Source organism: Corvus moneduloides, chromosome 23 (assembly GCF_009650955.1).
Source record: "Corvus moneduloides isolate bCorMon1 chromosome 23, bCorMon1.pri, whole genome shotgun sequence".
Taxonomy (NCBI): domain Eukaryota; kingdom Metazoa; phylum Chordata; class Aves; order Passeriformes; family Corvidae; genus Corvus; species Corvus moneduloides.
In genome coordinates, this window is record NC_045498.1 from 4,427,366 (window position 1) to 4,455,362 (window position 27,997).

At 63.5% G+C, this 27,997-nt stretch overlaps 1 protein-coding gene across 4 annotated transcripts; it reads left to right on the top strand.

Annotated features, from left to right (window-relative positions):
- Positions 1 to 931: 931 nt before the first annotated feature.
- On the top strand, positions 932 to 27,984 carry DLGAP3 (DLG associated protein 3). Of its 4 annotated transcripts, none has more exons than XM_032132399.1 (12): positions 932 to 1,028; positions 16,932 to 17,014; positions 19,675 to 20,752; positions 21,669 to 21,871; positions 22,359 to 22,473; positions 22,582 to 22,816; positions 23,311 to 23,651; positions 23,760 to 23,845; positions 24,534 to 24,958; positions 25,199 to 25,290; positions 25,489 to 25,632; positions 26,016 to 27,984. In XM_032132399.1, the coding sequence occupies exons 3-12, from the start codon at positions 19,733 to 19,735 to the stop codon at positions 26,232 to 26,234; spliced, it is 2,880 nt and encodes a 959-aa protein (XP_031988290.1). In that variant the 5' UTR covers positions 932 to 1,028; positions 16,932 to 17,014; positions 19,675 to 19,732; the 3' UTR covers positions 26,235 to 27,984. The 4 variants fall into 4 exon arrangements, with proteins under 4 accessions (XP_031988290.1, XP_031988294.1, XP_031988291.1 ...); XM_032132403.1 differs by having other exon boundaries at positions 22,407 to 22,473; XM_032132400.1 differs by lacking the exon at positions 932 to 1,028 and adding an exon at positions 5,771 to 6,023.
- The last annotated feature ends 13 nt before the right edge of the window (positions 27,985 to 27,997 follow it).

Consider the following 27,997-nt stretch of genomic DNA (forward strand, 5'->3'; position numbering starts at 1 on the left):
TGGGGTGTTCTGGGCTCAGCTTGGCACCAGGATGGGGCATGTGCCACCACGCTGCTCCTGCCACCGTGCAGGGCGTTACCCAGGTTATTGTTCCTGCACTTCCAGCTCGTGCACGCTGTAATTATTATTATTACAATTATTATCAAATTACAAGGTGTGGTGCAAGTGGCTCAGCGGGCAGGCGGCAGCGGGCGGCCCCGGGTCTGCTGGGGAAAGGCTGAGCCGCTGGGGCCGGAGCCTGCTCTCGCTGTCCCAGCACCCTGGGGCTGTCCTGGCATCCCAGGGCTATCTTGGCACCCTGAGGCTGTTCTGGCACTCAGGGACTATCCCGACACCCCAGGGCTATCCTGGCACTCCAGGGCTGTCCTGGCACCCCAGGGCTATCTCAGCACCCCGGGACTGCACTCTGTCCTCTCCCTGCCAGGCAGCGTGCCTGTGGACAGGGGTGGGTGACGGTCCCGGAGTGCCCTCGGCTCCCCGGGGGGACCAAAAGGGGTGCCCCCGGGTGGGTACCCCTTGTCTCGATGCCAGTCCGCTCTGCAGCGTGCCTCAGGGGATGCCCACGGGTGGGTACCACCTATGCCGGTGCCAGCCCGGCTCCGCGGGGCAGAGCCCACGCCTTGCGCCCCGCCGGCAGCATCTCCCCGGCCCCACGTGCGGCTGCCCCCGCTCCCCCCCCGGGGGTCCCAGGGCGCCGGGAGGCGGCGGCAGAGCCGCACCGGAGCCATTTTGCGCCGCCGCCGCCCGCTCTGGCTCCCGGGGAAAATCCACCGCCGTGTCTTGGCGGCGCCGCGGCGGCCCCGCTCCGCTCCCGCCGCTCCGCGCCCGCCCGCGCTGCACTGCGGGGCCGCCGCCACTCGCATGCTGCCGCCCGCCGCGCTCCCACGCGCGGGGCGCCGGCCCGGGCCGAGCCGGGACCAGCCGAGCCCAACAGAGCCGGGCCGGGAGCAGCCGGGCCGGGGGCGGCCGCGCCGGGCCGTCGGGGAACCGCCCGGGAGCCGCCGGAGGATGTAGGAGGCGGGTGCGGGGTAAGAGCGGCGGGGGCGGCCCCGGGGCTACCGCGGTGCCCAGCGCAGAGTGGGGGGCCGGTCCCCGGGGATCGCGGTGCCCAGCATGGGGGTGGGGGGAAGCGGTGCTCGGTGCGGGAGGGCGGCTCTCCCCAACGGGGCGCCGGAGCCGTGCGGAACCGGCCCCGCGGGAACGGGACGTGTCACCTGCGGACCCATCCAGCCCCGCCGAGCGGGTGTCCGGGGGTGAACCAGGGGGATGGTGGAGGAGGGAGCCGGGGGGTGGCCGGGGGCGTCTCACCGTGGTGCTCAGCTCCGCCAGGATTCCCTGGCGGGTGCGGGAGAAGGGGTGCCGGCGGGCATCCCCATCTCCTGCTGCCCGAGGCTTTGGAGAGGGAGGCACAATCTGCAGCCCCTCCAGCCTCTCCCGGATGGCGACGCCAGCCATCCTGCGTTCTCCCGCTGCAGAGGGCTCGGGGCAGGCCCAGGACCCCTCCCCAGCCCAGTGGGCTCTCCCTCCCCATCCTGCCGGGGGTGCGCCGCTGGGTGTGAGCGCCATGCCCGGCCGAGTGCCGGGAGCTGGCGCGGGGCACCAGCTGAGCTGTGCCCATCACCGTTCATCCAGGCGCCACGGTCCAACCCTGGCAGGCGAGCAGACCTTCGGGGCCCCGAGTCTGGGTGTCCCTCCTGCCGCCGCCTTCCTTCCCCCAGACTGTTGGGTTTTGTTGGAGGAGCCGGTCTGGTCCCTCCATCCTGTGCCAAACCTGCAGAGCAAGTTGGCAGCTGGGACCGCTGCTCTCTCTCCATCCTGTGACATCCAGCCCCGCATGTCACCTCCCTCGCGGGGTCCAGGGCTGCGCTGCCCACGGCCGATCCTTGCCTGATCCCCTGGCCAGGAAAGGGGGACAGAGCCCGGGTGGTGGGTGTTGGCTGTCCCCGTGGGAATCCAGGCTGGGACCAGCCAGCCTTCCTTGGTGTAAATTGGAGCAGGATCCGGTCAGCAGCGCAGATTCTCCTTTAGGAAATGGATGTAATTTTTGGTCTTTCTCAGTTTCTCACCCCCGTGCTCCCACTGTCCCTCTGAATGCATCCATGGCTCCCGGCCCTTGAGGACTCTGTCTGTGCAGGGATGGAGCAGGGGGAAGGCCACTGGGAGATGGGCATGGCTGGAAGGAGCATGTCAGCCCTTTCAAGCATTATTACAGGGCCGGCAGGGCTGGGAATGCAGAAATAGCCATCAAAGTGACCGTGGAGCATCCGAGCCTGGAGGGGCCCCTTTTGGCTGTGGGGGTGGCAGGAGCACTGACGTGGGAAGGTGTTGGTGTGAGCCAAGTTTGGGGCTGCCCTGGGTGTTGTTACCCCACTGAGCCTGGGCACCAGGACCAGCTCCAGGCATCCCTGCTCCAGAGAACAGGGTGACAAAACCGTGGTGTCCCCCCTCCAAGCCTGGGTGGGATGGTGCTGAACTTGGTGCCCAAATCTCCCTCCCAAGTGCCAAGGCTTGTGCCGTGTGGGCTTGGAGGAGCAGCCCCCAGCCCTCTCAGCCCTCCTGCTGGACCTGGCTCCCAGCAGCTTGGGCAAGGCATGGGAGGAGTGGAGGGTGTTGGGAAGCCCAGTCTGGGGCTCTTTGGGGGCCCTTCCTTCAGCCTCCCCACCAGTAGCTCAGAGGCAGAGCCAGGCCGGGACCTGTGGGATGCAGAGCCTGTGTAGGTGGCTGGCGGCTGTGCTGCTGTGTGTCTCCCCAGCTCTGCCCACCCTCAAGGGCAGGATCAGGCCCTGTGCTGGGGTCTCATGGGTCAGGTGGTGCTGCTGCGGTGGGGGCTGGGGCTCCAGATCCAGGTTTTGCAGACGCTCTCATCTCTCCGACAAGCTGAGCCGAAACCCTGGATCCCACCCAGCCAGAAATTTGGATCTGGAGCCAAAGGTGACTCTTGGCCCTTATTGCCAACATGGGCGAAGCTAAAATCTGGATCTGAGCAGAAACAGGAGGAGCCTGGATCCAGCGCAGGGGCTGAATGTGTGGCTTGTGCTCCTTCTGGACATCAAATTGGATTTCCTGAAATAGCCTGTTGAAGACCAGAGCCCAGCAGGGACCGAATGACAGGTCACCAGGGGTGTGGAAGCCCCATCACGATCCTGGCTGCCTGCTTCAAGACGTTGGCAGCCAGCAATAATAGTAATATACGGTGCCATTGCTGGGAGAGCGCAGCGCTGGAGAGCTAAGAATAGCAGGCGAGACGTGCCAGCAGCGGGGGACTCACAGGGCGGGCAGGGGGCCGGGGGCTGCGGCTGGACGTGTCCCGGGGGACACCCTGGTGATGGGGTGGATGGAGGTGGCAGCTCCTCGCATCAGGGAGGACATCCCTGTGGTGCAGGTGGCACAGGGCATGGCAGGTGCTGGGGAGGGTGAGGGGAGGGGGATGTGGAGAGCAGTGCCTGGTGCAGCAGACTCTGTGTAGTGCCCCTTCAGCCTGGCCTCTGGGCTTTGCCATCCCCAAGAACCAGGTGTAAAGCCTGCTCTGACAAAGTGGCCTCCAGATCGTGGCCATCTCAATGGCCCTGTGATGCCTGGTCCTTCTACGAGCAGCAGCACGGGGGGGGGGGCACCCGGACAGCCATGGACAGGGCAGACAGCTCAGCACTCCACACTCACCTCCTCCAAACCAGGCAGGATTGAGCCCCTTCTGCTCGCTCTGCCCTAACCAGCAGCTCGTTCCCAGGGCTGTACAGTGTCACTGGCAAGGGGACAGAGAGGACCTGGCCACCACGGGCCCACAAGCTGAGCTGCAGGGAGGCTGGGCTGCTCTCTGTCAGCTGCTGCGGCACGTGGCAGCAGAGCAAGTGCCCGTCGGATTAAGGAGAATTAATTTGTACTTTCCCCCTTTCTGTGGGGCCAGGGGTGCTGCAGCACCCAGTGTCCCCCTCCCACAAGCAGCTGTGCTCCTGCAGTGCCCATGTCAGAGCCTCTGCAACCTGCCCTCAATCCTAATTAGATTTTCCACGTCGCCCCCCAGCTCACTCCTCCCCAAATGCTGGAGCGGGAAGAAGCCATGACATGGTTTCTAATCAGCTTCTGAATTCAGATTCCTCTTGGCTGCTGTTGGAAGCTCCCCACAGCCTTCGTTTGGTGCTGCACAAGCAGGGTCTGCTCTGTGGCTCCCCTTGAAGTCAGTACCCCTGGGAGCGAGTGGCTCGGCACCTCGTGTGGAGGCAGCCAGGAGACCCTGTGGAAACACAGCGATGCTCGGTGCCAGTGACTTGAAGAGCACCCCCAGCACCCACCAACCCACCGTGCCAGAGCAGGCAGCCTGCCTGCTGCCACCCGGCTCCGGCGGGCACTGTGGCTCTGGCTACTCCTGCCAAGCACTGGGCACCACTCCTGCTGGGGTTCATTCTGCGTCGCTCCCGGGCGTCCGTGCAGCTGGTGCGGGAGCTGGGCACGGTGCCTCGCAGCCGGTCCCGGTGCGGCTCCACTGCGGCCGGTGCATTGCTGGGTTTGGCTCTATCTCCGGCACCTAGACCTTGTCGGCAGCGAGTTGTGGCTCTGGGCAAAGCCAGGGGATGCAAACAGTTCCCAGCGCTGCCAACCCCCAATTAATAGCCTGTGAATCATGATGCCGTTGGAAGAGCAGATGTTTGCGGCGTGGTTGCCAGCGCTCAGTGTTTCACCAGGACTCTGGTTGGCCTTAAATTGGCAGCTCCGGGCAGCGGGTGGTGATGGGGCCTTGCTGCCTGCCTGGCCCTCTCCTGCAGGAGGATGTTGGGGATGGGAATTAGCTGAAGTTTTTGGTGGGCAGAGGGAAGGGGGAGAACAGCCTGTCTGTGGGCATGTGGGGGTGCTGCACTGGAGTGAGAGGACTACAAAAGCTGAAGGCATCAAGTCCCAGTGTGACAGAACCTGCTGATGTTCCGTTCCTGGGGAACCTCTCATCTTCCCAAAGGGAGGCAGGCGCTGTGGTGGCACAGGGGATGCTGGGGCACTTGTTTGGGAATGGTGAAGTGGCTGCTCCTGGGGAAACACTGTATGTCTTGGAGGTGGCTGTCCCTGCTGTGGTTGGTGTCCCCAGATGTGGTGTTGGGGTGAGACCCCATGATGGTTGATGCACCCCAGGTCAGTGCCACTGGTGCAGCTGAGCTGAGGGATGACCTCATGTTTCATGTTTTGCGTCACGACACCCGTCTGCCTCAGGCTCCCCTGGGCCCTCTCTGGGTGGGGGGACATTGCGGACAGCCCCACAGTAGGGGAACCACAGTGGGTGCCAGCCAGCAGGTGTGAGTGTGGGGAGCTGGTGGGGGCGAGGGCTGCGCTCAGGTGCCTGTGGGGTGCAGAGGAGTGAGTGGGTGGCAGGCGTGTGGGACGCTGCGAGTGGGAGCAGCCAGGTGCACGTGGCCCCGTAGTCGTCCAGGCGCACGGGGATGCAGTGGTGCTGAGATGCCGAGTGTCCATCTGGGTGTGCAGGGCCGGGTGTCCGTCCATCCATCAGCGTGTGGGGCCGCGTGTCCATCTGGGTGTGCAGGGCCGGGTGTCCGTCCATCCATCAGCGTGTGGGGCTGCGTGTCCATCTGGGTGTGCGGGGCCGGGTGTCCGTCCATCCATCAGCGTGCGGGGCTGCGTGTCCGTCTGGGCGTGCGGGGCGGTGCGTGGGCGTGCGGCGCTGCCGGCGTGGGCAGCCCCTTCCCGAGGGCTGTGTTGGTGCGCGGGGGTGGCCGAGCGCGCCGGGGAGCGCGCGTGGGTGTGTCCCAAGCGCACGGGGGCGACGGCTCCGCCACCGCCTCTCGCCGGCTGGAAGGTGCCGGTGCCGGTGTCAGCACCCGGAGCGTGGCCGCCGCCGCTGCGCTGCCGTGGGTGGCCGTGACCCCGGGGACGCCTCCGGCCTCGCTGCGCGGCCTGGCCGCGGCATGGGCAGCCCGCAGGGAATTTGCAGGATCAGAGGGAATCCAGCCGCTGTGCCGCGGCCATCCTCCGGCTCCTGCCGAGCCCAGGCCGGCAACTTCATGGCTTAGCAGCGGCGGCGGGTGAGTGGGGTGGTGGGTGGGAGGGGAGAGGGCCTGGCTCTTTGCAGGGGGCTCCATGCCTTACAGAGCCCCAGTCCTGGGAGAGCCCTGCTTTGTGCCCAGCTGTGCCAGTTCAGCGAGCCCCCCCGGCCCGGGCAGAGCGGGAGCCCCCAGGCAGCCCACAGCCCTAACCCTTTCATGGCCGAGCCCTACTCCCTGGTAGCCACGTTCTCGCCTCAGTATGCAGCCTGTGGCTCCCGGCCAGCCCTCGCTCAGACGAGCCTCGGCACAGCCGGGAAGCTCGGCCGACCAGGATGGGGGGATCCCAGCCCCCAGGTCTCTGCTCCCGTTCCCTGCGGAGCGGGGCTGGGGGCTGTGTGTGCTGGGCCGGGAGCTGTGCACATTGAGGGGGGTGCACTGGGGCTGGGGGCTGTGTGCAATGGGGAGTGTCTGCTTGGGCTGGGGGCTGTGTGTGTTGCAGGGGGGTGTGTGCTGGGCCTGGGGGGGGGTGGGAGCAATGTGCGTTGGGGGAGAGGGTGTGCTGAGTGGAGGCTGTTAATTGCGGGTGTAGGGAGCAGGGCAGGGCTGCACCTCTGTGTACACGAGGGACAGGGTCCCCTCTGTGTGTGTGTGTGTGTTGGTCCGTGGATGGAGCCGGGGAGCCCCAGCTCTGCCTGCCAGACGGCCCCGCTGCCAGGGAGCGGCACAGCCGGTGCTGACATCTGTGCTTCGAGCCCTGGCTGTCTTCAGTTAGCTCCTTGGCACAGTCACAGTGGCAGTTGGGTCCCTCCGTACCTCTCCGTGGTTTCCCCCAGCACCTTGCCTCTCCGTGACACAAACCTGCATCTCTGGAGTGTTTTCTTGGAGGGGAAACTGAGGCAGGAGTGAGGGAAGCAGCAGAGCCCTCTCCTGATCCCTGTCATCCTGAGGCTTGATCCCACGCCTCACCCTGCCTTGTTTTTTCCTGCCAAGTGATGCCAAGAGCAGGGGGAAAGCGAGGGCGTCCTGGGACACAGCTCCAGGGCCCTGGAGCCGCCCGGCTGCTCCTGCTGCTGTCTGGCACATCCCTGGCCTGGGGCTGCGAGAGGGGCTGGCGGCGGGGCCGCAGCACGGCCGCCTGTGGCACATGTTGTTGGGCGGTGTGGTGACACTGGTGGCAGTGGTGGCCACGGCGGCAGTGGTGGCCGTGGTCACAGCGGCGTCTGTAGAGGCTGTGGCGGTGGTGGTCGTGGTGGGAGTTTATCGTGGTGGGAGTTTGTAGTGGTGGCCATGGTGGCGGTGGTGCCATGGCAATGGCAGTGGTGGCTATAGTGGCAGTGGTGGCCATAGTGAGAGTGGTGGCCTTGGTGGTGGCGATGGTGGCTGTGCTGGCGGTGGTGGCGCTGGCCATGGTGGGGCTGGCCATGGTGGCGCTGGCCATGATGGCGCTGGCCATGATGGCGGTGGCCATGGTGGCGCTGGCCATGGTGGCGCTGGCCATGGTGGGACTGGCCATGGTGGCGCTGGCCATGGTGGGACTGGCCAGGGTGGCGCTGGCCATGGTGGGACTGGCCATGGTGGGACTGGCCATGGTGGCGCTGGCCATGGTGGCGCTGGCCAGGGTGGCGCTGGCCATGGTGGCGCTGGCCATGATGGCGCTGGCCATGATGGCGCTGGCCATGGTGGCGCTGGCCATGGTGGCGCTGGCCATGGTGGGGCTGGCCAGGGTGGCGCTGGCCATGGTGGCGCTGGCCAGGGTGGCGCTGGCCATGGTGGCGCCGGCGGGCGCTGTCCGCGGTGCTGCTCCCCCAAGGTCCGAACTGCAGAGGCGGCGCCGCGGCGGGTCCCGACCCTCGCTCCCCCGGGGGTGCCCACAGGCGCGCTGGGGCTCAGGGTCCCCCCCCTTCCCTGGGGACGTCCCGCCCTGCCCCTGGCCTTTGATGTGCGGTAGCTCCAGACAGGGCTGGTGGGACGGGAAACCATCGACAGCTGTGCCCGTCACCCCACGCCCTGCCACCCTCAGGTGTGCCCGTCCCCCACACCCTGCCCGCTGGGCTGGGCACAGCCTTTCCTCCACCGGGCGCTGCTGATCGTCCTGCCGGGCAGGTCGGACAGGGACGGGTTGTTGTGAGTCGGGCTGGAGAGCGGGGCAGGGCAGAGCAGGGCACGTGGGGACATGGGCCACCAAGGCTCCATCACTCCCTGACGGGTTTGGGACAGCCAGGGAGGGGCTGCCGGCCCTGCTTGGTGCTCCCCGGTAGGTGCAGGTTGGCTGATGGGAAGTGCCTGGAGCAGCTGGTTGGTGACACTGTGCCCACCTCGGCCCCCCAGAACCGTGTCCCCAACCGCAGTGCCGGTGTCACTGCTCCCAGAACAAAATGTCAACCCATGCAAATGAGACTGCGGGAGCGGCTGATTGAAGGGCCCTGCCCCGCCCCGGAGTTGCAATCAAATATGCAAATGGCTCCCGAGGAGGCTAGTGAAGGCTATTAATAGCGGGGACAAGGCTGGGAGAAAGCGTGGTGTTCCTGAGGGAATGAGCCTGGGGATGAGCTGGTTCTGCTTGTCCCTCTGCCCAGCCTGTCCCTCTCTGCAATGCCCTGGGCAGGTGACAGGTAGTCCCTGTGGGGAGCCCATGGGCACCAGGTATTGCTTTGGGCACCGTCAGCCTTTGCAGGGCAGGTGCTGCCCGTGTGCCCACTACCCAGTGCCCAGAGTGTGTCTTGGTGCTGGACAGCTGGAAAAACCTGCGGGAAAATCGTAGAAAACCCTGGAGATTTCATCCCTGGGAAGTCAAACCAGGAGGGATGAGGTGCCCGGTGGGACCTGGGCACTGCTGGGGGGGGTTACTGTGGCTCGGCCTGGGCAGGGAGCTCAGCCTGAGGCAGCTGTCACCATGCCACGGTAGGGAGGGAGGAATGGGCCCCCTCCCACCCCCCACCCTTCACCCTGAGCTTCCATGACCCCTTACCCCTCCTGGTTTCCCTCTGTTGCCATTGAGGCAGAGGACATCCCTCTCCTGCCAGCTCTGGTGTGAGCACAAGGCACTGGGCTGTCCCCAGTGTCCACAGCCAGTGCAGGGGTCTCGGTGTGCTTGGCCCCTGCTGCAGTCCCTCCACCCTGTCTCTTGGGTTTGGGGCTCCAGGAACCATCTGACCTTTTTTTAGAAAATTGCGGAAGTCAGGCTGGAGTCAACAGTAACTAATTATTTAAAATCTGAAACTGGAATAATTAGCCCAATTAACAGTCTCAGGTGACGTCTGATTCTATCTGATAACAGCCCAAGGAAGAGGGAAATTAATTAACCCATCAGCCTGACATTTGTAGGTCACCACTGGCTCCTCATGACGTGGGGGTGGGAGCAGGGCTGGTTTGGGGGGTCCCATCTCTCTTGGTGCAAGGAGTCTGCACCCTTTGGGGTCTCAGTGCAGGGAGGGGGCTGTGGGTGAGCCCAGGTGCCACCTGGGGGAGATGGACTGAGGGTTGCTGGGTGTGGGGACGGGGTGCTGCTGTCTGAGGCCAGGGTGCTGGGCAGGGGGACGGGCTGGGTGTCCCCCAGAAACGCCACAGCCGGTCCGTGCGTGAGGCGGCAGCTGTGGGCCTTTAAGGTTGCTGTGGAAACGGTGCTGCTCGTTACCGGGAGGAGCCTCCTGCTCTCCAGGCAGGGCCCCCCCCATCCCTGAAGGAGGGGACCCCCACCCCGGGCACCTGGGACTCCACAGACCCTCGTGTCTGCGGAGGGACGTGGCGAGGGCACGGCTGTACTCACGCAGGTGGGTGGCCTTGGGTGTGTAGCCCCCTCCAGCACGGACCCCCCACCCCAGCTTGCCCTTGGCATGGCCGGTGGTGGCAGGTAGGGCTGTGCATGCCTGGACACACCTGGACACACCTGGACACACCTGGACCCACATGGACACACCTGGACCCACATGGACACGCATGGCCACGAGTGCATCCTGACCTGCCCGTGCAGCCCAGCCGCGCCCCCAAGGCCCCTGGGGACCCTGTCCTCACACCTCGGCTGGCACAGGGACCTGGCTTGGCACCCGGGCTGTGCTGCCTCCCCCCGGCATGGTGTGGGGCCCGTGGGGAACAGAGTGTGCCAAGGCAGAGCCCCCGGCTGCAGCCCAGTGCCGCGCACAGCTCTTGGAGTTTTAATGAGGTAAATTGTATAAAAAGCTCAGTTTGCCCTAAATGCCCATCCCTGCGTGAAACTGCTGCGGCGCAGCCCGGGCACACACCGGGAGCTGGGCAGGGGGCTACGGGGCTGGGCACATGCTCCCGGGCTGGGCACGTGGCAACAGCAGCAGGAGGAGGAGGAGGAAGGCGGTTTAGCACATTTGCAATCATTTCCCTCCTCCCCCCCAAGTTTACAGCTTACCTCAGCGGCTTATCAGCCTCCAATCTCATTAAATCAGGCAAATTGTAGCATCTGATATTTTATGGAGATTAAGGTGTGCGCCCAGACTCTATAATTATCAGCAAAGATGTATTTACAATACCTTGTTGCTAGTAAACAAAAAATAACTTCAGATCAAAGCTCTCTTAGAGGGGAATAAATCTGCCCATCGAGCCCCGCTGCGGCACACGGCAGGGAGACACCGGAGCCGCCCGGGGTGGGTGGGCATCACGGGGGGACATGCAGGGGGTGTTTCGGGGATGTCCTCGGTCCCACGTGGCCGCTGCAAGTCCCATGTGCTGGATCCATCCCCAGGGTCTCCCTTGCGGGCATCTCCCATGAGAGCCTGGTTGCACCCACCCCTCCGGCCACGGCTCCACCGGGGATTTCCACCCCAGGGACCTCCCTGCTGAGGCAAGTCCAGGATTTATCGGCACATGTGCGTTGCCCCTGGATTCCTCACGGCGGTGGGAGCGCTGCGGATTACCGATGTGGTGACGCTGGTTTATTGCTGCCTGAAGTGGATTTATCCGTGCGGCAGGGCCCGGGCTCGCTGCCGGTGTAAATCACCGCGGCATGGCTGGCAGGAGCCTCAGCGCTGTGGCTGCATCCCGACAGGCCCTTGGCGTTCCAGCCTCCCCGGGGGTTTTGTGGCCAGGCTCCCCATGGGACCATGCGCTCCACACCACGGATCAGCTGCCCCTTCTCCATCTCACTCTTGTGCCCACTGAAACGAGAATAAAATGGTGATAATGCTGCAGACGTCCTCTGGAAAGGGCTCTGAGGCAGATGAAAAGCCCTACTTAAGAGTGAGGCCATTATTATTAATAACTCGGAGTGAGGCTGTAAATTCAGCCGACACAGCTATTATGGGAAATGAACCTGCTCCCGTGCCAGATCGCAGGCTGCCGGGTGTGGGATGGGGATGAGCATGGGAGAGCGGGGCCGGATGGCCCCATGGCTGCTGGCTGGGTCATGCCCACAGCCCTGGGGCAGATGGCCATAGGGGACAAAACCTCGTGGCTGTCACTGGCTCCATCTGGGCTCTCTGGGATGACTTCTTGGCTTTTCTGGGAAGGCTGGAGGTGTGAGGGAGGGATCCTGGAGCATAGGTCTGCTCCCAGCGGGAAAGGTGACCGAGCTTTGCAAGAAGGCTGAGACCTGGCCCAAGCTCAGGTCAGGGGTGATGTGAGGAGCATGGCCAGAGCTGGGTGCTGGGAGAGGTGCAGCTGGCATGAGGCTGGGCTGGGCAGGAACCGCCGTGGCCGTCCTGGGCAGACTGTGCCCATCTGGGGAGTGCCCAGGGCAGTATCACACCTTGGCAAAGGTTGCATTAAAATAAAAATAACCTGGTACCATTCAGTGCCCGCTGCCTGCAGCCAGTCAGCAAAAGGCAAAGAGCTGCCATGGCTCCCATTGCATCGGGATGATTTCACCTCTGGCATTGCCACCCCTGAGCAGGGCAGCCCTGGGGCTGGTGGGTGTCCAGGGAGCCAGAGCTGGGCGTGGGGCCGGGCAGGGGGTGCCGTGAGGGTGTGGAGTGCCATGAGGGTGCCACACGGGTGTCACAGGGGTGTGCAGCAGTGGCCATGGGCTCGTGGTGCTGCCTGCACCCGGCTCAGGAGCTTCTGCGGGGGAACGAGCTTTGATATAAATATCTTTTTGCTCAGCACACGACCTACTTTCCAGACAATGCCATTAGCCTCCCGACTCCCTCATTCATCTTCTGCCGTCCTCCCCCAGCCTGCCCCGCACTGGCACCCGCGCCAGCATGGCACACGGGCCGTGGAGTGGTGAGCCAGGATGGGCACCTGGCTCGGTGGCACCATGGGGACCCCGTGCTGGGCTTGGGGCCAGCCAGCAGCCCCATTCCCGCAGCTGGCAGGGGGCTGTTCCTGCCTGTGCTCTGTACCTGCTCTGGCTTTGTAGAGGGTGGCTGGGTCCCCTTGGGGGTTTCTCCACCCCATCCCACAGGACACGCGGATCTGCCTCCTTCCCTGCTGCCTCCAGCCCCGTTCCCTGCAAAGTCCTGGCTGGCAAATGGCCTCATGTGGGAGATAAGTCCGTGTGCCTTCTTTTCACATTGCTACAGCCTCATCCAGGGACATCCTCGCCCAGGCACAGCTTTGTTGTTGGGTACATCCTGGTCAGGGCAGAGGGGAGCACAGTGAAGCAGCCACGCTTTGGCTCAGGGCTGGCCCAGGGGCAGCGTGTGGGGTCAGGACCCCTCCTGGGCACCCCCAGAGCATCCCTGGTGCCGGGCCCACACACGTGGTTCATCCGAGGACGATCCTGAAGGAGCTCCCATGTGCTGTCAGAGGCTGTACCAGGCAGCTGGCAGCCAGTGAGCGGCTGGTGGGATTAGGGGCAGATTGGGCAGAGGGTGTCCGGTCCCACTGGCATGACACTGCCCAGCCCCTCTGGCTTGTGGGGACAGCTCTGACACCAGTTTTCCCCCAAGAGCTGGAAACCCCTCTCCAGGCCCACCACCTGCACACCTCCGTGCACCCCCGTGATGAACCCCCACTCCTCCCCTGCAGCTAAAATTAAATATTCAATTTGTATTGCTGGTAAATCCTGCAAATCTCTTTTATCTCTAAGCTGTTGTAGCAGGAATATCAGTGGTGTAATCTCCATGGGGCTCATCTGCTGCCCTTCACAGCTCCTCAGCTTGGACCACGCTCCTTTTTCCCCGCATTTCACTCTGGGATGCTTCTGGTGGTGGAGCAGGTCTCCAGTGCCAGCAGCAGAGCACCCCACGGCACCCATCCTGCGGGTGCTGCTGGTTTCGGGGACAAGGGTGTGGGTGGTCCCCAAACTGTGATGGAGGTGCCCTTGCCCAGGTGATCCAGGTGGTCCCACCAGAGTGTCCCCCATGCCTGCCGTGTCCTCACTCACCAGCCGTGCACCCCCGCCCCTCTGTCCCCGCGCTAAGAGCATTGTGCAGAATTATGTATTTAAATATTTAGGTTTTCATCAGCTTTGCAAATTAAGCCCATCCATTAAAGCGGCAGTTTGAGTCCTCTGCTGGCGAGCTGGGCTGTGCCACGCCTCGGGCTCGCTGTGCTCATCCCAGCCCTGGCCCCAGGGGATGCAGCCTGGGAATGGGACGTGATGGCCCGGAGCATCCCTGCTGGCACAGGGACCGAGGGCTCCGCTTCCTCGCCGTTCCTGGAAACTCCGGCCCCTGCGGCCCCGCTGCGGGAAGAGCCGTGGGAGGGGACGGTGCTGTGAAGGGAACCGGTTGGGATGGGTGTTATTTGGGGTTGGAGCGGGGAGTGCCGCGTGCCGGGGAAAGCAGGATGAGGAGCAGCCAGCGCTGGTGGCAGGTGAGAGCCCTGGCTCAGCCAAGCACCTGGCAGGAGCAAAGCAGGGATGGAAGTGCCAGCCTGCCGGGGGCTCAGTGCGAGTGAAGCTGGGGATGGAAGGGTCAGCCTCCCCAGGGGCTTGGAGGGAATGGGCAGGGGGTGGCCAGAGATTGTCACTGCTCCCATGCTCAGTGCTAAGGCTGTGCTGCCCCGAGATCACCAAAGAGGCTTTGGAGTGATCCCTGGCTTAAGTCATTACACGGCATGGCCAGGAGGTAAGTGGCTCTTTAAGCCTCGGCAGCATAGCCCGTCTGGTGGCTCCGTGCGGGTGGGAGGGAAGAATGGGGGTGATGGGGAAATGGGGCTCATCCAGCACCGCTGCCAGCTGGGGCCCCTGGCACAGCTGCAGAGTCTGAGGGGGCTGCCATGGCCCGCCCGCCTGGGGCACTGCTGGTCCCTGGAGTGAAGTGCCCGGTGGGAATGTGGGCAGAGCCCCCAGGGTGAGTGTGGCACAGGGGGATGTCCCTGCTCGTCCCTTCCCTTTGCTGCAGGTGAATATCAGGCTGTGGCGTTTCTGTCCCGTTGGGCTTCCCGGTGTCACCTGCGTGTCCCCCTTTCCCACCAAGCCCTGGAGGACACTGGAGGAGAGTGCCGGCTGCCGCTGGCCCCAGGCAGTGCAGGCAGATGTCGAGAGTGTCCATGGGAGGGGAGCTGTCCGTGGGCATCACCGGTGATGGGTGCTCATCCATGCGCTGCAGTGCCCACGAACCCTGTGCCAGCTGGGGTCCCTGGAGCCCTGCCTGGCCTGGGGGTCCCTCCAGGGTGGTGTCCCAGCACAGTTGGCTGCACTCCTGATGCTCTGGCTGTGGGGTCCCAGCTCTGGCAGTCGATGTCCCATGTGCCATGTCCTGGCTTCTGTGGGCAGGATGAGCATCACTGCGGGGCCAAGGGGGCTGGAGGTGCCTGTGCCATGGAGCTTCTCACCTCAGCCAGCCCTTCCTCTGCTGGCACCTCCACAGGGATGCTGCCATGGCCCATTCCTCATGCCACCTCTTTCCTTCTCAGCCGGCTTCCTGGGATCTGGCTGCCAGGCCTGGGTGCTCCCCATCCTAAAGGGCTTTTGAAGATGTGGCTCTTCCACCATGATCTGGGTTTGGGCTTTGCAGGGATGGAGTGCCAGACTCCTCTCTCCGCTGGCTTTGCCTTGGCAGCTCCAGGATGCTCCAGCTCCCTTGTGCACCTGGCACAGCAGCACGGCTCTTGCCCCCAGAGAATCAGGTCTGGGGCCAGGGTGGGTGGTCCTGTGCTGTGCATGCTGTGCAGGAAGGGGGTTCCTGTTCCCCCTGTGGTGGCAGCAGCCAGAGTCACTGGTGTTGTGGAGGGGAGTCCCAGTGCTGGCAGCCGTGCCGAGATCCCTGGCAGCTGGGAGTGTCGTGGCCGTATTTCCTCGCTCTGCTCCAGGAGTAATTGCTCAGATGGGGACGTGGGGCAACTCCCATCCCTCTCCCGGCATGGTAATGAGTGAAGAAGACTCAAAGACAAATGGCTCATTAAGAAGCAGTGCTGCATTGCAGGATTTTTCATCCCACCAACCGCTGCATCAGCAGAGGCAGCACCTCTTGCGCTCGCTCTCCCAGCCCTGGAGAAGGAGCTGTCAGGCAGCTGGGGCTGGTGCCAAAATTAATCATGTGCTTAATAACGTGCCCGGCCCGTCGAACGGCCTGTCCTCAGCCTCCCGGCGGGTGGAGCGGGGCGGCCGTGCCGGGCTGGAGCCCTGGGGCACCGTGGGTTTGGGTTTGGTGCCTGGGAAGCGCCTGTGCTCAGCAAGAAAGGACGTCCCACGGCAGGGCTAAACCAGGGGAGATGCCCCCGGCCTCGGGGTGCCAGAGCCCCCCAGTTACGTCGGGGTGCCAGAGCACCCCAGCTCTGTGGAGGTGCCAGGTTCCCCAGATTTGTTGGGGTGCCAGAGCCCTCCAGGTTTGTCGGGGTCCCAGCCGGCTGTGCTGGGCAGCGCGGTGCTTACGGCCCTTCTCAGTGGCCTGGGTAAACATTTCTTTCTCCACTCACATTTGCAGTTCCTCAGCTCGTGTTCATCTTTCATGACTTTTTAAAAATCTTGCCTCATCCCTTTTTTCCAGTGGTGCCCGGTTGGATCCTGCCCCTCGCAGCCCTCTGCAGGCAGTGCCTGCCTGCAGCTGCTCTGTTTTCTTTTATTAACAGTAATTGGTTTTGATTTCCTGATTGCAGCCAGGGTATTTTCTGTGATCTTTGCATCCTGCTCATACTGTTTTCCTCTTTCCCTTTTCCTTTCTCCCCTTCCCCCTTTTCTCTTTCCTTCTCCTCTCTTTTTTCCCCCTTTCCTTTCCTATTCCCTTTCTGTTTCTTCACCATTCCCCTTTCCCTTTCTTCACCTTTCTCTTTCCCTTTCCCCTTTCTGTGCTAAATTAGGTGATATCTTACCAAGCCCCTCATTTTTTTCCTCCAGGCTGAGTAAATTTTACTAATTCAGCCTCATAAAATAACAGAGCAATTAGTAATAAAATAAAATGTTTGCTTTCCACAACCCTTGTCGCTTACAATGAGCTGGGAAAGAGTAAATAGATTAAAAGCACGGCAGAAATGACCTGGCGGTATTCCATATTTATTTTCTTCCGAGGACCGTAGATCAAATTTGCTCAGCCCCTAAGTGGGAAAACCACTTTATTTTATTTTTTTTCCTCGGCTCCAGCTCGCGCGCGGTGCCGGGCGCTCACGCTGCGTGTTTGTTCTCTCCTGCTTTCATCCCAAGCCATAAAGGTCCCCAGCAGGACCCAAGCTGGCAGAACCTTGCATTAATTTGCAGAGCAGAACGGGCCGAGCTCGCGCCTCTCTCAGGCTGGAAGCTGGAAAAAGTCCCTTTGCTGACGCTGGAAAGCCGGGGTGGCGGGAGGAGGCTTTGTGGAGCGAGCGGCCGGATCCGGAGCAAATGAAAGTCGATGGCGAGGTGGCCGCTGGGCCGGCTCCGGCACCTGCTGGCAGGGAATTGCATAACAGGATGGGACTGGGGATGGTTTTGGGGCTAAACTGGGTGAAACACGTGGCTGTGGCCGTGCGGAGCTGTCCCCGTTGCTGTGCTGGTGTGGGGTGGCCTTGGGGGAGGATGGAAGGCTGGGCTGATAAAAAATACACAGGGAGGTGGGTCAGGCTGGTTTTGGGGAGGAACACCCTTGTTCTGGCTTCATCCCCCTCCTGCTCCTTCCCCAGAGCCTGCTGCCCCCGGGATTCCCAGCGTGGAAGAGCTGCTGCTGGCAGGGCCATGAGAACAGCATCCCCCTGAGCGCCGGGCGGTGAGTGCCGCCAACAGGCTTCACTGGGACCCTGGCATGGGCTACCCATGGTGGGGCTGCCGGGGAAGGGCAGCGGGCCAGGACCTCCCCGAGTGCAGGGCCATCAACTTGAGGTTAGACCTGGAAATGTTGGAAAACCCAGTCTTGCCCTGTGTAAGGGAAGTTTGCCAGACCCAGACATTGTGGTGGGGTTTTGATGTCCTCTCACCTCCCCACTGGTGTTCCTGGAGCTGGAGGAAAGATGGGAGGATCCTGGGTGCTGTGAGGTCCCAGGGAAACTTGGGCTCCTGATGGGTCTGCCCTGAATCCCTGCAGCCCTGGGCCTCGGCACGGCGCTGCCTCCAAGGCAGGGATCTCATGGGGAGCTGCTGGGAAGTGGAACTGTCTCTGCCAAGTGCTCCTATGGGAAATTAAGCAGGAGGCTGAATTTCAGGACGGCCTGGAGCGCCAGGGACTACAAGCCCCTCTCCTCCCTGTGTTGACCCTCGCAATGGGGAGAGACATCAGAGGGAGGTGGTGGTGGGGAGCCGCTGGTGGGAGTTTCTCCAGGCTCTGGATGCAATAAAGGCAAGGAGTGAGTTATTTGTAATGGTAATTATGCTCTTCCAGTTTATCCTAGCACATAATTGTGTGGGCGGTAGGTTCCCACTGGTGGTAATTACCCTGGTGTTAAATGGCACAAAATTCAGCTGGGCTGGGTTTTTCCCCCCTGACTTGAGTCTGTGCTTTGGTGGCACAAATCCCTCCATCCGCTGCGCAGTGGATCGCCCTTCGACGGGACATCTCGGCCATCTGCCCATGAGCCACACTCTGGCCGGCTGCCCCAGTCCCATGTGCCAGCCTCCTGCCCACACTGCCCTCCTGGGACAGGGGAGAGGAGCGGGCTGGGCGGCCTCTCCCATCCTCTGCACGTGGCCATCCCCGCTGGCACATGGGAACAGGGACCCTGGGCTGTGCTGCCTGTGCCGAGCCCCACAGGATCACTCCCGACCGCTTCTCCATCCCGAGGTTGCCCTCAGGGAGCCTGGCTGGTCCCTGGGCAAGGCATAGACGCCCGTGTCGCCTTGGTGAGCAGGGACATGGATCCTTCACCACGGCACGTCCCCACCCGCTGCCAGCGCTCCGCAGGTGCGGGGGAGCTGCGGCGCTGCCTCGCCGGCGGTTCCGGCGTTGTTGAATTCCTGCACCTGCTGAGCACAAAAGCCCGGCGGGCTTGTGCTGACGGGCTACGCAGATATTTTGACTCCTTCTTGCCGCCGCGGCAGCAATATTTGGATCAGCTGAGAGCTTCCCTCCCCGAGCAGGAGATGATAGCTCAGCCCGTGGAGGCAGAGCTGGGCTGGGAGCCTGTCTGTCTGTCCGTCCTTCCATCCTGCTGCTTGATCCCAGGGCAAGGAGGCAGCTCCATCCCACGCTGCTGCTCCTGCTCCTCGCAGCAGCTCTCCCGGGAGGGGAGAGGCGTCTTCTGTACCAGCTGCAGCATCCTTCTGTTCAGGTTAAGACGCAGCAATTAGGGAGCCTTGTTAGAGCAGGAGTGGGATCTGAGGGTGGGGAGCGGTGCAGGATGGAGCCATCCAGCCTCGAAGCCAGGAAGGAAGGTGGTGGTGGCTTGGGGCAGATGTGTTCCCAGGGCCCCGTCTGCTGCTCAGGGCCAAAATGCCATCGCGGCCCGTTCCCACAGCCCTTGGGGACCCACAGCTGCTCTCCCCTCTGGGGCTGCTCAGGGACACAACCCCCTCTCACACAGCCCTGGCCTTCCCAGTGTCCCTCGGTTCTAGTCTCCGTGGTCTGATCCCCACATGCTGCAGGGAACGTCCCACGGTCACCTTTCCCTGCAGCCAGTCTCCGAGACGTGCTGCCCGCAGCACCCTGCCCAAATATGATAACAAGAGTGTTAACGATGCCTGTTAATTAGCTGAGATACTCCGGAGAATAAGTAATTTGCTCATTTACAGTCAAACTAAAGACAGAGCCTTTGAGGGACCGTAAGGCACACAAACCTCCATGGGTGCAGGCGGCTCCAGCGGCTGGCGCGGGCTCAGCCTGGCTCGATACCGTCTGTCCTCCTGCTTCAGCCTGGGGCTGCCCCTCACACAGCACAGCCACCTCTGCTCCTGCCTCCCCATCCAGAGGACTGGCAGGGCAGGAGGGCCCTGAACTGTGGGTCTCCATCCACAGCTCCATGTGGGGCTGGATGGAGACATCAGAGCGCGGCCCCCCCGCGCCCCGCAGCAGCTCATTAGCGGTGCTGTGAATCGCAACGGCTGAAAAACCCAGCCAGAGCCGCTTTCTAATGGAGAAACACTTCATAATATTTGGTGTCGGAGAAGAAAACACGGATCTGCTGATGGCAGCGTGTCCTCCCTCGCCGTCTGCAGGCCCTGCTGCCTGCATCGCTGCCGGCAGCACCTTCTCCTTCCCACTGCCCCCTCTGAGCACCTGAGCTGAGGCTGACCCGCGGTGCCTGGCCCAGGCGCTGTGCTCTTGTCACCACGAGGAGAGCCAGGATTCTGGTGCTTCACAGGGCCTCACCCAGGGCTGAATCCGGCCCTGGAAGCTTCCCAGCCTCCCTAGCTGGTTCCTGTGAGGTAGCCCCAGTGTTCTGCTGGTGGTGGGGTGCAGAGGGGATCTTGACACTCTGCCTGTCCCTGTCCCCACAGATGAGCCCGCAGGGACATCCCTGCGAGATGCCGACGCTATGGAGTGGGTGCTGAAATAATGAAGGGCTACCATGGGGAGCGTAGCCAGACACAGCCCTCCTCCGGCCACCGCTGCCGCTGCATCCCAGAGGACTGCGAGCATCCCGCCGACTACATCCCGCACGGCCCCGAGGGCCAGCCGCCGTACCTGCTCAGCCCCAGCGAGCCGTGTTCCCTGGAGCATCCCTACTGCCCGGCGCAGAGCCCCGGCACGGCCAGCGAGTGCCCGGGCGGGCCCCTGAGCGAGCCGCCCTCCGCCAGCGCCAGCAGCACCTTCCCGAGGATGCATCACGCGCAGCAGCCCTACGACTCCTGCGACGAATGCATGGCGACCGCCCACCCTGCTAGCAAGATCAACCGCCTGCCCCCCACGCTGCTGGACCAGTTCGAGAAGCAGCTGCCGCTGCACCACGACGGCTTCCACACGCTGCAGTACCCCCGGGCCGGCGGCGCCGAGCCCCGCAGCGAGAGTCCCAGCCGCATCCGCCACCTCGTCCACTCTGTCCAGAAGCTCTTCGCCAAGTCCCACTCCCTGGAGGCGCCGGCCAAGCGGGACTACAACGGCGCCAAGATGGACGGCCGCGGGGACGGCTACCACCACCACCACCACCACCATCACCACCACCACCACCAGTCCCGCCATGGCAAGCGCAGCAAGAGCAAGGACCGTAAGGTGGACTCCCGGCACCGGTCCAAGATGTTGGGCTGGTGGAGCTCCGACGACAACCTGGACAGCGACAGCAGTTACATGGTGTCCGGCCGGCACGCCGCCGACCAGGGCACCCAGTACTGCGTGGACGCTCCCGAAAGTGCCTTCAGAGACTTGACCTTGAAGAGTCTAAAGGGCGGCGGGGAAGGAAAATGCCTGGCCTGTGCCGGCATGTCCATGTCTCTGGATGGTCAGACGCTCAAGAGGAGTGCCTGGCACACCATGACCGTCAGCCAGGCCCGTGAAGCCTACCCCAGCGCTGGCGGCACCGAGAAGACCTTGATGCTTCAGGAAGCAAAGGCCAAAGACCGAGCGTACCAGTACCTGCAGGTGAGGGGCTGGGCAGGGCGAGGGGACTGGGGCTGACCATGCCATGGGGCGAGCCAGGGCTGGGACCCTCCATCCAGCAGCCTAGGGTGCTGTGGGGATGCTCCAGATCTGCTCCGTGTCGCCAGTGCCCATTCCTGTGCTGGTCCCTGCTGTCCCCTTGAAGCCCATCTGCTGCCTTCTGCCCTGTGCTGGATTTGGGGTCAGACCAGCTCTGTCAGCTCAGGGCCACCAGCAGCCCTGTGTCTGCTCCCTTCTCACTGCTTTTATCCTGCCTGTGTGCCTGGCTGGGTGCCACTGCCTGCCTCATCACCAGGCTCCCTTCTAGGTCACCCCCCTTCCAATTAAAAGCTAATTAACTCTTCTCTCCCTTTCCCGGGGGAAGGAGACAGGGAGCAGCAATGCCGTGCTGGCCGGGGGTGGGGGTGGCCAGGGCCAGTCTCTGCTGGCAGCGGGGGCATCGGGGCAGGGTGCTGGCCCCACCACCCTCACTGTGGGCCCTGGGGGACACCATCCCCCTGCCACTGCCCTGTAAGGACCCCATGGTGCTGGCGTCAGCGGCACGTGGCGGGACTGGTGCCCAATACGTCAGGCGGGTGCTGTACTGGCATGGGTGGGATTTGGCCCAGACGCTCCTGCCAGGGGGGCTGTGAGGTGGGACCTGCTGCGCCACCCCACACTGTGGGAATGGGGAGCTGTGCCTGTTAGGAGGGAACTGCTCTCCTGGATTTTGGGGCTTTCCAAAGGGGTCAGAGCCCCCAGGGTCTGTCCCTGCAGCTCTGGGGTGCGTGGGGAGGGCAGGGGAGCCGGGCACACATGCTGGACTTGGGATGGGCTTCGGCTGGCACATGGCTCGGCTCTGCATCCCACCTGTGGGACCCCGGCCACCGCATCCTCCCACTCTTGCTTCCTGCTCCAGGTGCCGCAGGACGAGTGGAGCGGGTACCCGGCGGGCAAGGACGGGGAGATCCCGTGCCGACGGATGCGCAGCGGCAGCTACATCAAGGCCATGGGCGACGAGGACAGCGCCGACTCGGACATCAGCTCCAAAGTATTGCCCAGGGCGGCCACGCGGCGAGACAGCTACCGCCGCTCCTCCAGCGCCGACCAGGCCAGGACCAAGTAAGGGTTGTTGCCTCCCGGCCCCGTCCCAGCACTGCAGGCAGCAGCGGGGCCATGGGCCGGGGCTCCCTGGGAGGACAAGTGGCGTGTCCCTGCTCACGGCAGTGTTCCTGCTCATGGCATTGTCCCCACTCACGGCACCGTCCCCACTCATGGCACTGTCCCTGCTCAAAGCTGTGCTCCCCAGTGCAGCAGCACCGAGCCCTGTCCCTGCTCTGTGTCAGGGCACTGGGGGGGACCTGGCTGTGCTGGGCTTTGGGGGGATCTGCTGCTGCAGCCACATGCAGAGCATGGGGAGAAGAGGCATGTTCAAAGGGGGATGACTGGAACGTGCTCCAGTCCCAGCGGGTGATAGTTTTGGGGGCAGTGAGGAGTGGAGACAGCAGCGGTGTCTGGCGGGAGCATCACTGCGGCTGCGTTTCCGAATGCTCTGCTGGAATGTGTTGCTTTTGGTGCTATCCCTTCTATTCCCACTGTCTCTCATTAGGTTTGCAAGTAGGCACTATTCTGATTCATATATCTGTAACTGTCCCAGCTGCTGCACGCCACCGCGAATGCTCCCGCAGGGACAGAGCTACGGGCGTTCCTTCACCACCGGCCAGGTACGTTCCATGGCACAGGTGCCACGGGGCAGGTTGGGGCAAGGATGTGGTGGATGTCGCTCTGAGCATCCCTTGCCCTGGCTCAGCCTCACCCACCGCTCTCCTCAGATCAACGACGAGCTCAACCACCAGTTTGAGGCTGTCTGCGAGTCGGTTTTCGGCGAGGTGGAGTCGCAGGCCGTGGAGGCGCTGGACCTGCCCGGCTGCTTCCGCATGCGGAGCCACAGCTACCTGCGGGCCATCCAGGCGGGCTGCTCCCAGGACGACGACTGCCTCTCGCTCTTCTCCATGTCGGCCCCTCCTGGGCCGCCCATCACCAGCAGCATCCTGAAGCCCAGCACTTGTGAGTTATGGGGGGTGGTGAGGGCTTGGCCGTGTGAGGGACCCCCACATCTCCCTGCCTGCTCACCTGGGCACCTGCCAAGGGCTGCTGCTGCTGCCCTCCTCCTGTCCCTCGACCCCTATAGTGCCCGGCACAGGGTGTGAGCGTCCTGCTGGTGGCTCAGTCCCAGTCAGGGGGCTGCTCTGTGTCCCCAGCACCCATTTGCCATTCCTTCCTTCCCTCCACTTCTGTCCCCATCTCTGCCCCTTGCTGGGTGCTGCAGCAATGTGGCCAGTGTGGGTCTGGGGTGTTTTCGAACCCCCAAAACTGGCCAAACAGCCCCTCTGAGCTCCAGTCCAGATCTAACCCAGCTTAGGAGCAAACCCTGTGGGGCCATGAGCCCCGTGCTGTGGGAGGAGATGGGCAGCATTCCCCGGGGCCCCTGTTGGTGGCGGGAAATGAGCAAGTGTCTGTGTTTTCACGTGCCTTTTCATCCTGCGCCTCTCCCACAACAGCCTTCAGTTACAGAAAAGCTCCACCTCCCATCCCTCCAGGAACCAAAGCCAAACCTCTCATCTCCATCACGGCGCAGAGCAGCACCGAATCCACCCACGAGAGTTACCTGCCCAGCGAGGTCGCCCGCAGCCCCGCCTGGTCCAAAGATGCCACGGCCCGCTGCAACTCGGCCGAGAGCCTGGAGAGCTCCAAGGTGACGGCTGTGGCTCTCAACCTGCCCCCGGTCCAGCCCCGCGCTGCTCCCAAGCCCTCCACACTCATCATCAAGGCCATCCCTGGCCGGGAGGAGCTGCGGAGCTTGGCTCGGCAGCGGAAGTGGCGTCCGTCCATCGGCGTCCAGGTGGGCTCCGCTTCTCCCTGTGGGCTGCCTGAGTGGTGTGGGCGATGCTGAGCCTCCACGCTGCATCTTGGGGCTGCCCTTCAGCGCGCTCCCTCTGCCCCTTGGCAGGTTGAGGCCGTCTCTGACTCGGATACGGAGAGCCGGAGCCAGAGGGAATTTCACTCCATTGGGGTGCAGGTGGAGGAAGACAAAAGGTACCACATGGCTGGACTGGGCTGAGACCTGCCACACTCGCTGCACTGATGCATTGGGCTCCCAGCGGCTTCCTGAGCTCCGCACACCACCACTACCACACAGCATCTTTTCCCTCTCTCCTCTGGCTGAAACCCCAGAGCTCAGCATCATACCCATCCCAGGCCAGCTGCCCCCACCTGGGGCAGGATCTGGCCTTCCCTTTGCCCTCTCTGCTGCCCAGGGAAGAGGCTGCCCTCTTCCTGCCCTGTGCTGGGTCTCCTCTGCTGGGCTCAGCCCTTAGCTTTGAGCCCACGCCAGGTGCAGATGAACCTTTGGGCACTTCTGCAGCTAACCATGACATTTTGGCTGGGATGGGAATGCCAGGTGTGCCAGAACCTTCATGGCCTGCAGGAGGGGAGCTCCGGCATTGTGCCCATGCAGCCCCGTGCATGCTCCTCTCTATCCTCGGTCCAGTGCTGGTAGCCATGGAAACAAGCTAAGAGCAGAGGAGATGAGGGACTGGCAGATTGCAGCTGCTCAGGGTTGTCCCTGTGGCCCTGAATGCTCTGGGATCCACCCCGGCATCCCCAGCATCATCCTGCCTGTGGGCATCCCTCACCCTGCCCCTGTGGTACCTGATGGGGGGGGGAGGAGTCAGGACAATCCCCGCTGGCTGCGAGGGTCCCCACGCTCTCCCTCTCTCTGCAGGCGAGCGCGCTTCAAGCGCTCCAACAGCGTGACGGCGGGCGTGCAGGCGGACCTGGAGCTCGAGGGCTTCACCGGCCTGGCCGTGGCCACCGAGGACAAAGCCCTGCAGTTTGGGCGGCCCTTCCAGCGGCACTCCTCGGAGCCCGAGTCGGGCCGGCAGTACGCCGTGTACAAGACGGTGCACACGCAGGGGCAGTGGGCGTACCGCGAGGATTACCAGCTGCAGTACGACACGGTGGAGGTGCCCCGGCGGGACGCCTGGATAGAGCGGGGCTCCCGCAGCCTCCCCGACTCCGGCCGCGCCTCCCCGTGCCACCGCGATGGGGAGTGGTTCATCAAACTGCTGCAGGCAGAGGTGGAGAAGATGGAGGGCTGGTGCCAGCAGATGGAGAGGGAGGCGGAGGACTATGACCTGCCCGAGGAGAGTGAGTCGGGTGGGGTGTTGCAGTGAAAAGAGGGGCTGGGGATCCTGGAGAGCTGGGGGGGCACAGTCACTGTCCTGCAATGCTCCCACTCTGGAGCATCTTCCCTGCCACGGCTGAAGAGGCTGGGTGAGGGCAAGAAACACCGGGAAACCCTCTGGGGCTAGAGGGGTCTGAAGGAGAGGAGAGACACGATGTGTTGGAGGGGTCTGAGCTGCTCGTGACTGTCTGCTCTCCCCCCAGTCCTGGAGAAGATCCGGAGCGCGGTGGGCAGTGCCCAGCTCCTCATGTCCCAGAAGGTGCAGCAGTTCTACCGCCTCTGCCAGCAGAACATGGTGAGTGGGCAGCGATGCTGGGGGTCAGCTGTGGTGGGGCAGGGGTGTCTCACACCCTCAGCCAGTGACTTTGTACCACCATGGAGGAGAGCTGGACACAGAGCCCTCCAGCACCGGGGGGTGGGATGGCCCCATGGCCAGCAGAGCCAATGTCCCACCGATGGACGAGGATGACACTCTGTCCCTCTGCCCCCACAGGATCCCAACGCATTCCCTGTGCCCACCTTCCAAGACCTGGCTGGCTTCTGGGACCTCCTGCAGCTCTCCATTGAGGATGTCAGCATGAAGTTCGGGGAGCTCCAGCAGCTCAAGGCCAACGGGTGGAAGATCATGGAGCCCAAGGTAAGGGCAGGGCTCTGCCACTGGCACTCATCCCTGTCACCTCTCCCTCCCTCCTTGTCCCCAAGCACATCTGCACCCAAACCACCGCTGGGCTCTCACTGATGGCTGCTTTAGTGAATCCTTGATAAACAGAGCTGGGAAAAAATGAGGTTAGAGAAGGGCTGTTCTCCCACTGATACATCCCAGTGGCCTGCAAGGGCCGGGCAGGGTCCTGGCATGGGACAGATGAAGGGATGTGCAGTCCTGCCTTGCAGCCTGTGGGAGGGTCTGTGGAGCCTCTCACCGTGACTTTGGCTTTGGCACCCACAGCGGCAGCTGCTGCGAGGCCGCTGGGATGCCCATTCCCAGGAGGTCCCAGCCTGAAGCCTCTGTTGTCTGTGCAGGAGGAGAAGAAGGTGCCTCCCCCGATACCAAAGAAGCCGCCGCGCTCCAAGGTGCACCCGGTGAAGGAGCGCTCCCTGGACTCGGTGGACCGGCAGCGGCAGGAGGCCCGCAAGCGGCTCCTGGCAGCCAAGCGAGCGGCCTCCTTCCGCCAGAGCTCGGCCACCGAGAGCGCGGACAGCATCGAGATCTACATCCCCGAGGCGCAGACCCGGCTGTGACCGCAGCCTCCGCTTTTCTACCCGGACTGGACGGCGCGGCCGTAGCTCACTGTGATGGGGGGCCGCGGGGACACCCTGGGGCAGCTCTTGGCCCCACTCACAGCTTCTCTCTTTTCTATCTTAGCCCTTTCGTGGATCCGACGGCGGGTGAACGCAAAGCCCGGTTCTGCCCCATCCCCTTGCCCCCCCGCCCGCATGCCCCTGCCAGCCTCTCCTGGGGTCCGGGGCTCTCCCTCCCTCTGCCCTCCCTGGGGCTGTGTCCCAGCTTTCTGTCCCCTTCCTACTCCCCAACCCTTCTGCACACCCGCCCCTGCATCCCAACCCAAAGAGAGGTGACCTTCAGCACCTGGCCCAGCCAGGCTGGAGGGGAGGGGGCTGCGGGCAGGCCCCCCCGCCTCTCTGTACTCAGTGCAATCCCCTGGTGTGTGGCAAGGAAGGGGCCCCAGCCCTTGCCCAGCCACAGCCCCCCAGCCCTGCCCTGCCGGCACGAGGCTTTGGGACGTGGCAGGGACAAAGGGGTCCCCTCGCTGCTCCCCCCGCCTGCGGCTCAGGTGCCGTGGGGACCCAGGGCTCCCTCCCCTATATACATATATAAATATAACCCAAGGAATAAACCAGAAACTACACGTGACCAGCGCTGTGTCCTGCCTGGTGGGACGGGCCAGAGCAGCAAAGACCCCCGGTCACGGCGAGCCGCCCCGCTTCCCTCGCACGGAGCATCGTCACGCGCTTCTCCCCTTCCTGCTCAGTCCTCCTTCCCCTCAGTCCATCCCTCATCTGTCTGTCCTTCCCTCCTGCCAGCCTGGAGTCTGGGAGCACCTCTGTAATGTGGCACTAGCCAGGGACAGGGAATAATGTCCCTGTGCATTGCTGCAGGTGGGAGATGCTTCTCTAGTGAGCCCGTTCCCACCTGCACTAACAAGGACCACACCTTGGCACCAGTGGGTGGGATGGGAGTGTGGACATGGCCAGCAGCTGCCCCTTGAGTGTGGGGCTGCTAGAGACCCCCTCAGGGGGTCACACCTTCCCCTGATGGGGGTGGGGATGGGACACCCCAGGATAGGGCTGTCATGTACCTGATGCCTCTCAGGGCCAAGGAACACTCTGGGATGTGGCTGTTCCCAGCTCCCCCATCACTGTGCACAGAGCCAGGAACAGGGTGGAGAGTCCCCTCCAGGGCAGAGCAGTGTGGTGGGGCAGGAGGCTGCATCTGCCTCATCCCTGTCCTTATCCCCGTTCTCCAAGCATCCTGTCCCCCTCAGTGTCCCTTTTGGTGGCAGAGGGGGGAGGACCCCACTTCTGTCCCTCACCCTGCCACGCCAGCAGCCCCATGCAGCATCACCAGCCACCCCCCAGGGCAGGGCCAGTGGGTGCCAGGTAGCTCCCAAAATCTGGGGCCAAACCTCGCCCAGGCCCTCAGGCAGGGCGGTGGGATCAGAGGCAGCTGGGGGACGCCTCGCTGGAGTCCCTCGCTCCTGGGGGTCCGTTGGTGCTAAACACCTCTGTGACGGCAGCGCCCACTCAGACACCCAAGGCCCTTCCCCACCCCACTCCCCCTGCACCCCGGATTTAGGGATGTGCCTGGGAAGGGTCCCCGGCCCCCACCCTGGCCAGCGCCGTGCAGTGACCGTGACACGTGGCTCCCTTTTTATTGTAACGAACCGCCGCAATTAATAAAGATGACTTTGGTTACTCCGGGCCAGCGGCCACTTCCCTGCGGGGACATGGCCGGCACCGGGCTCGCCTTTCACCTGTCTCCCGTC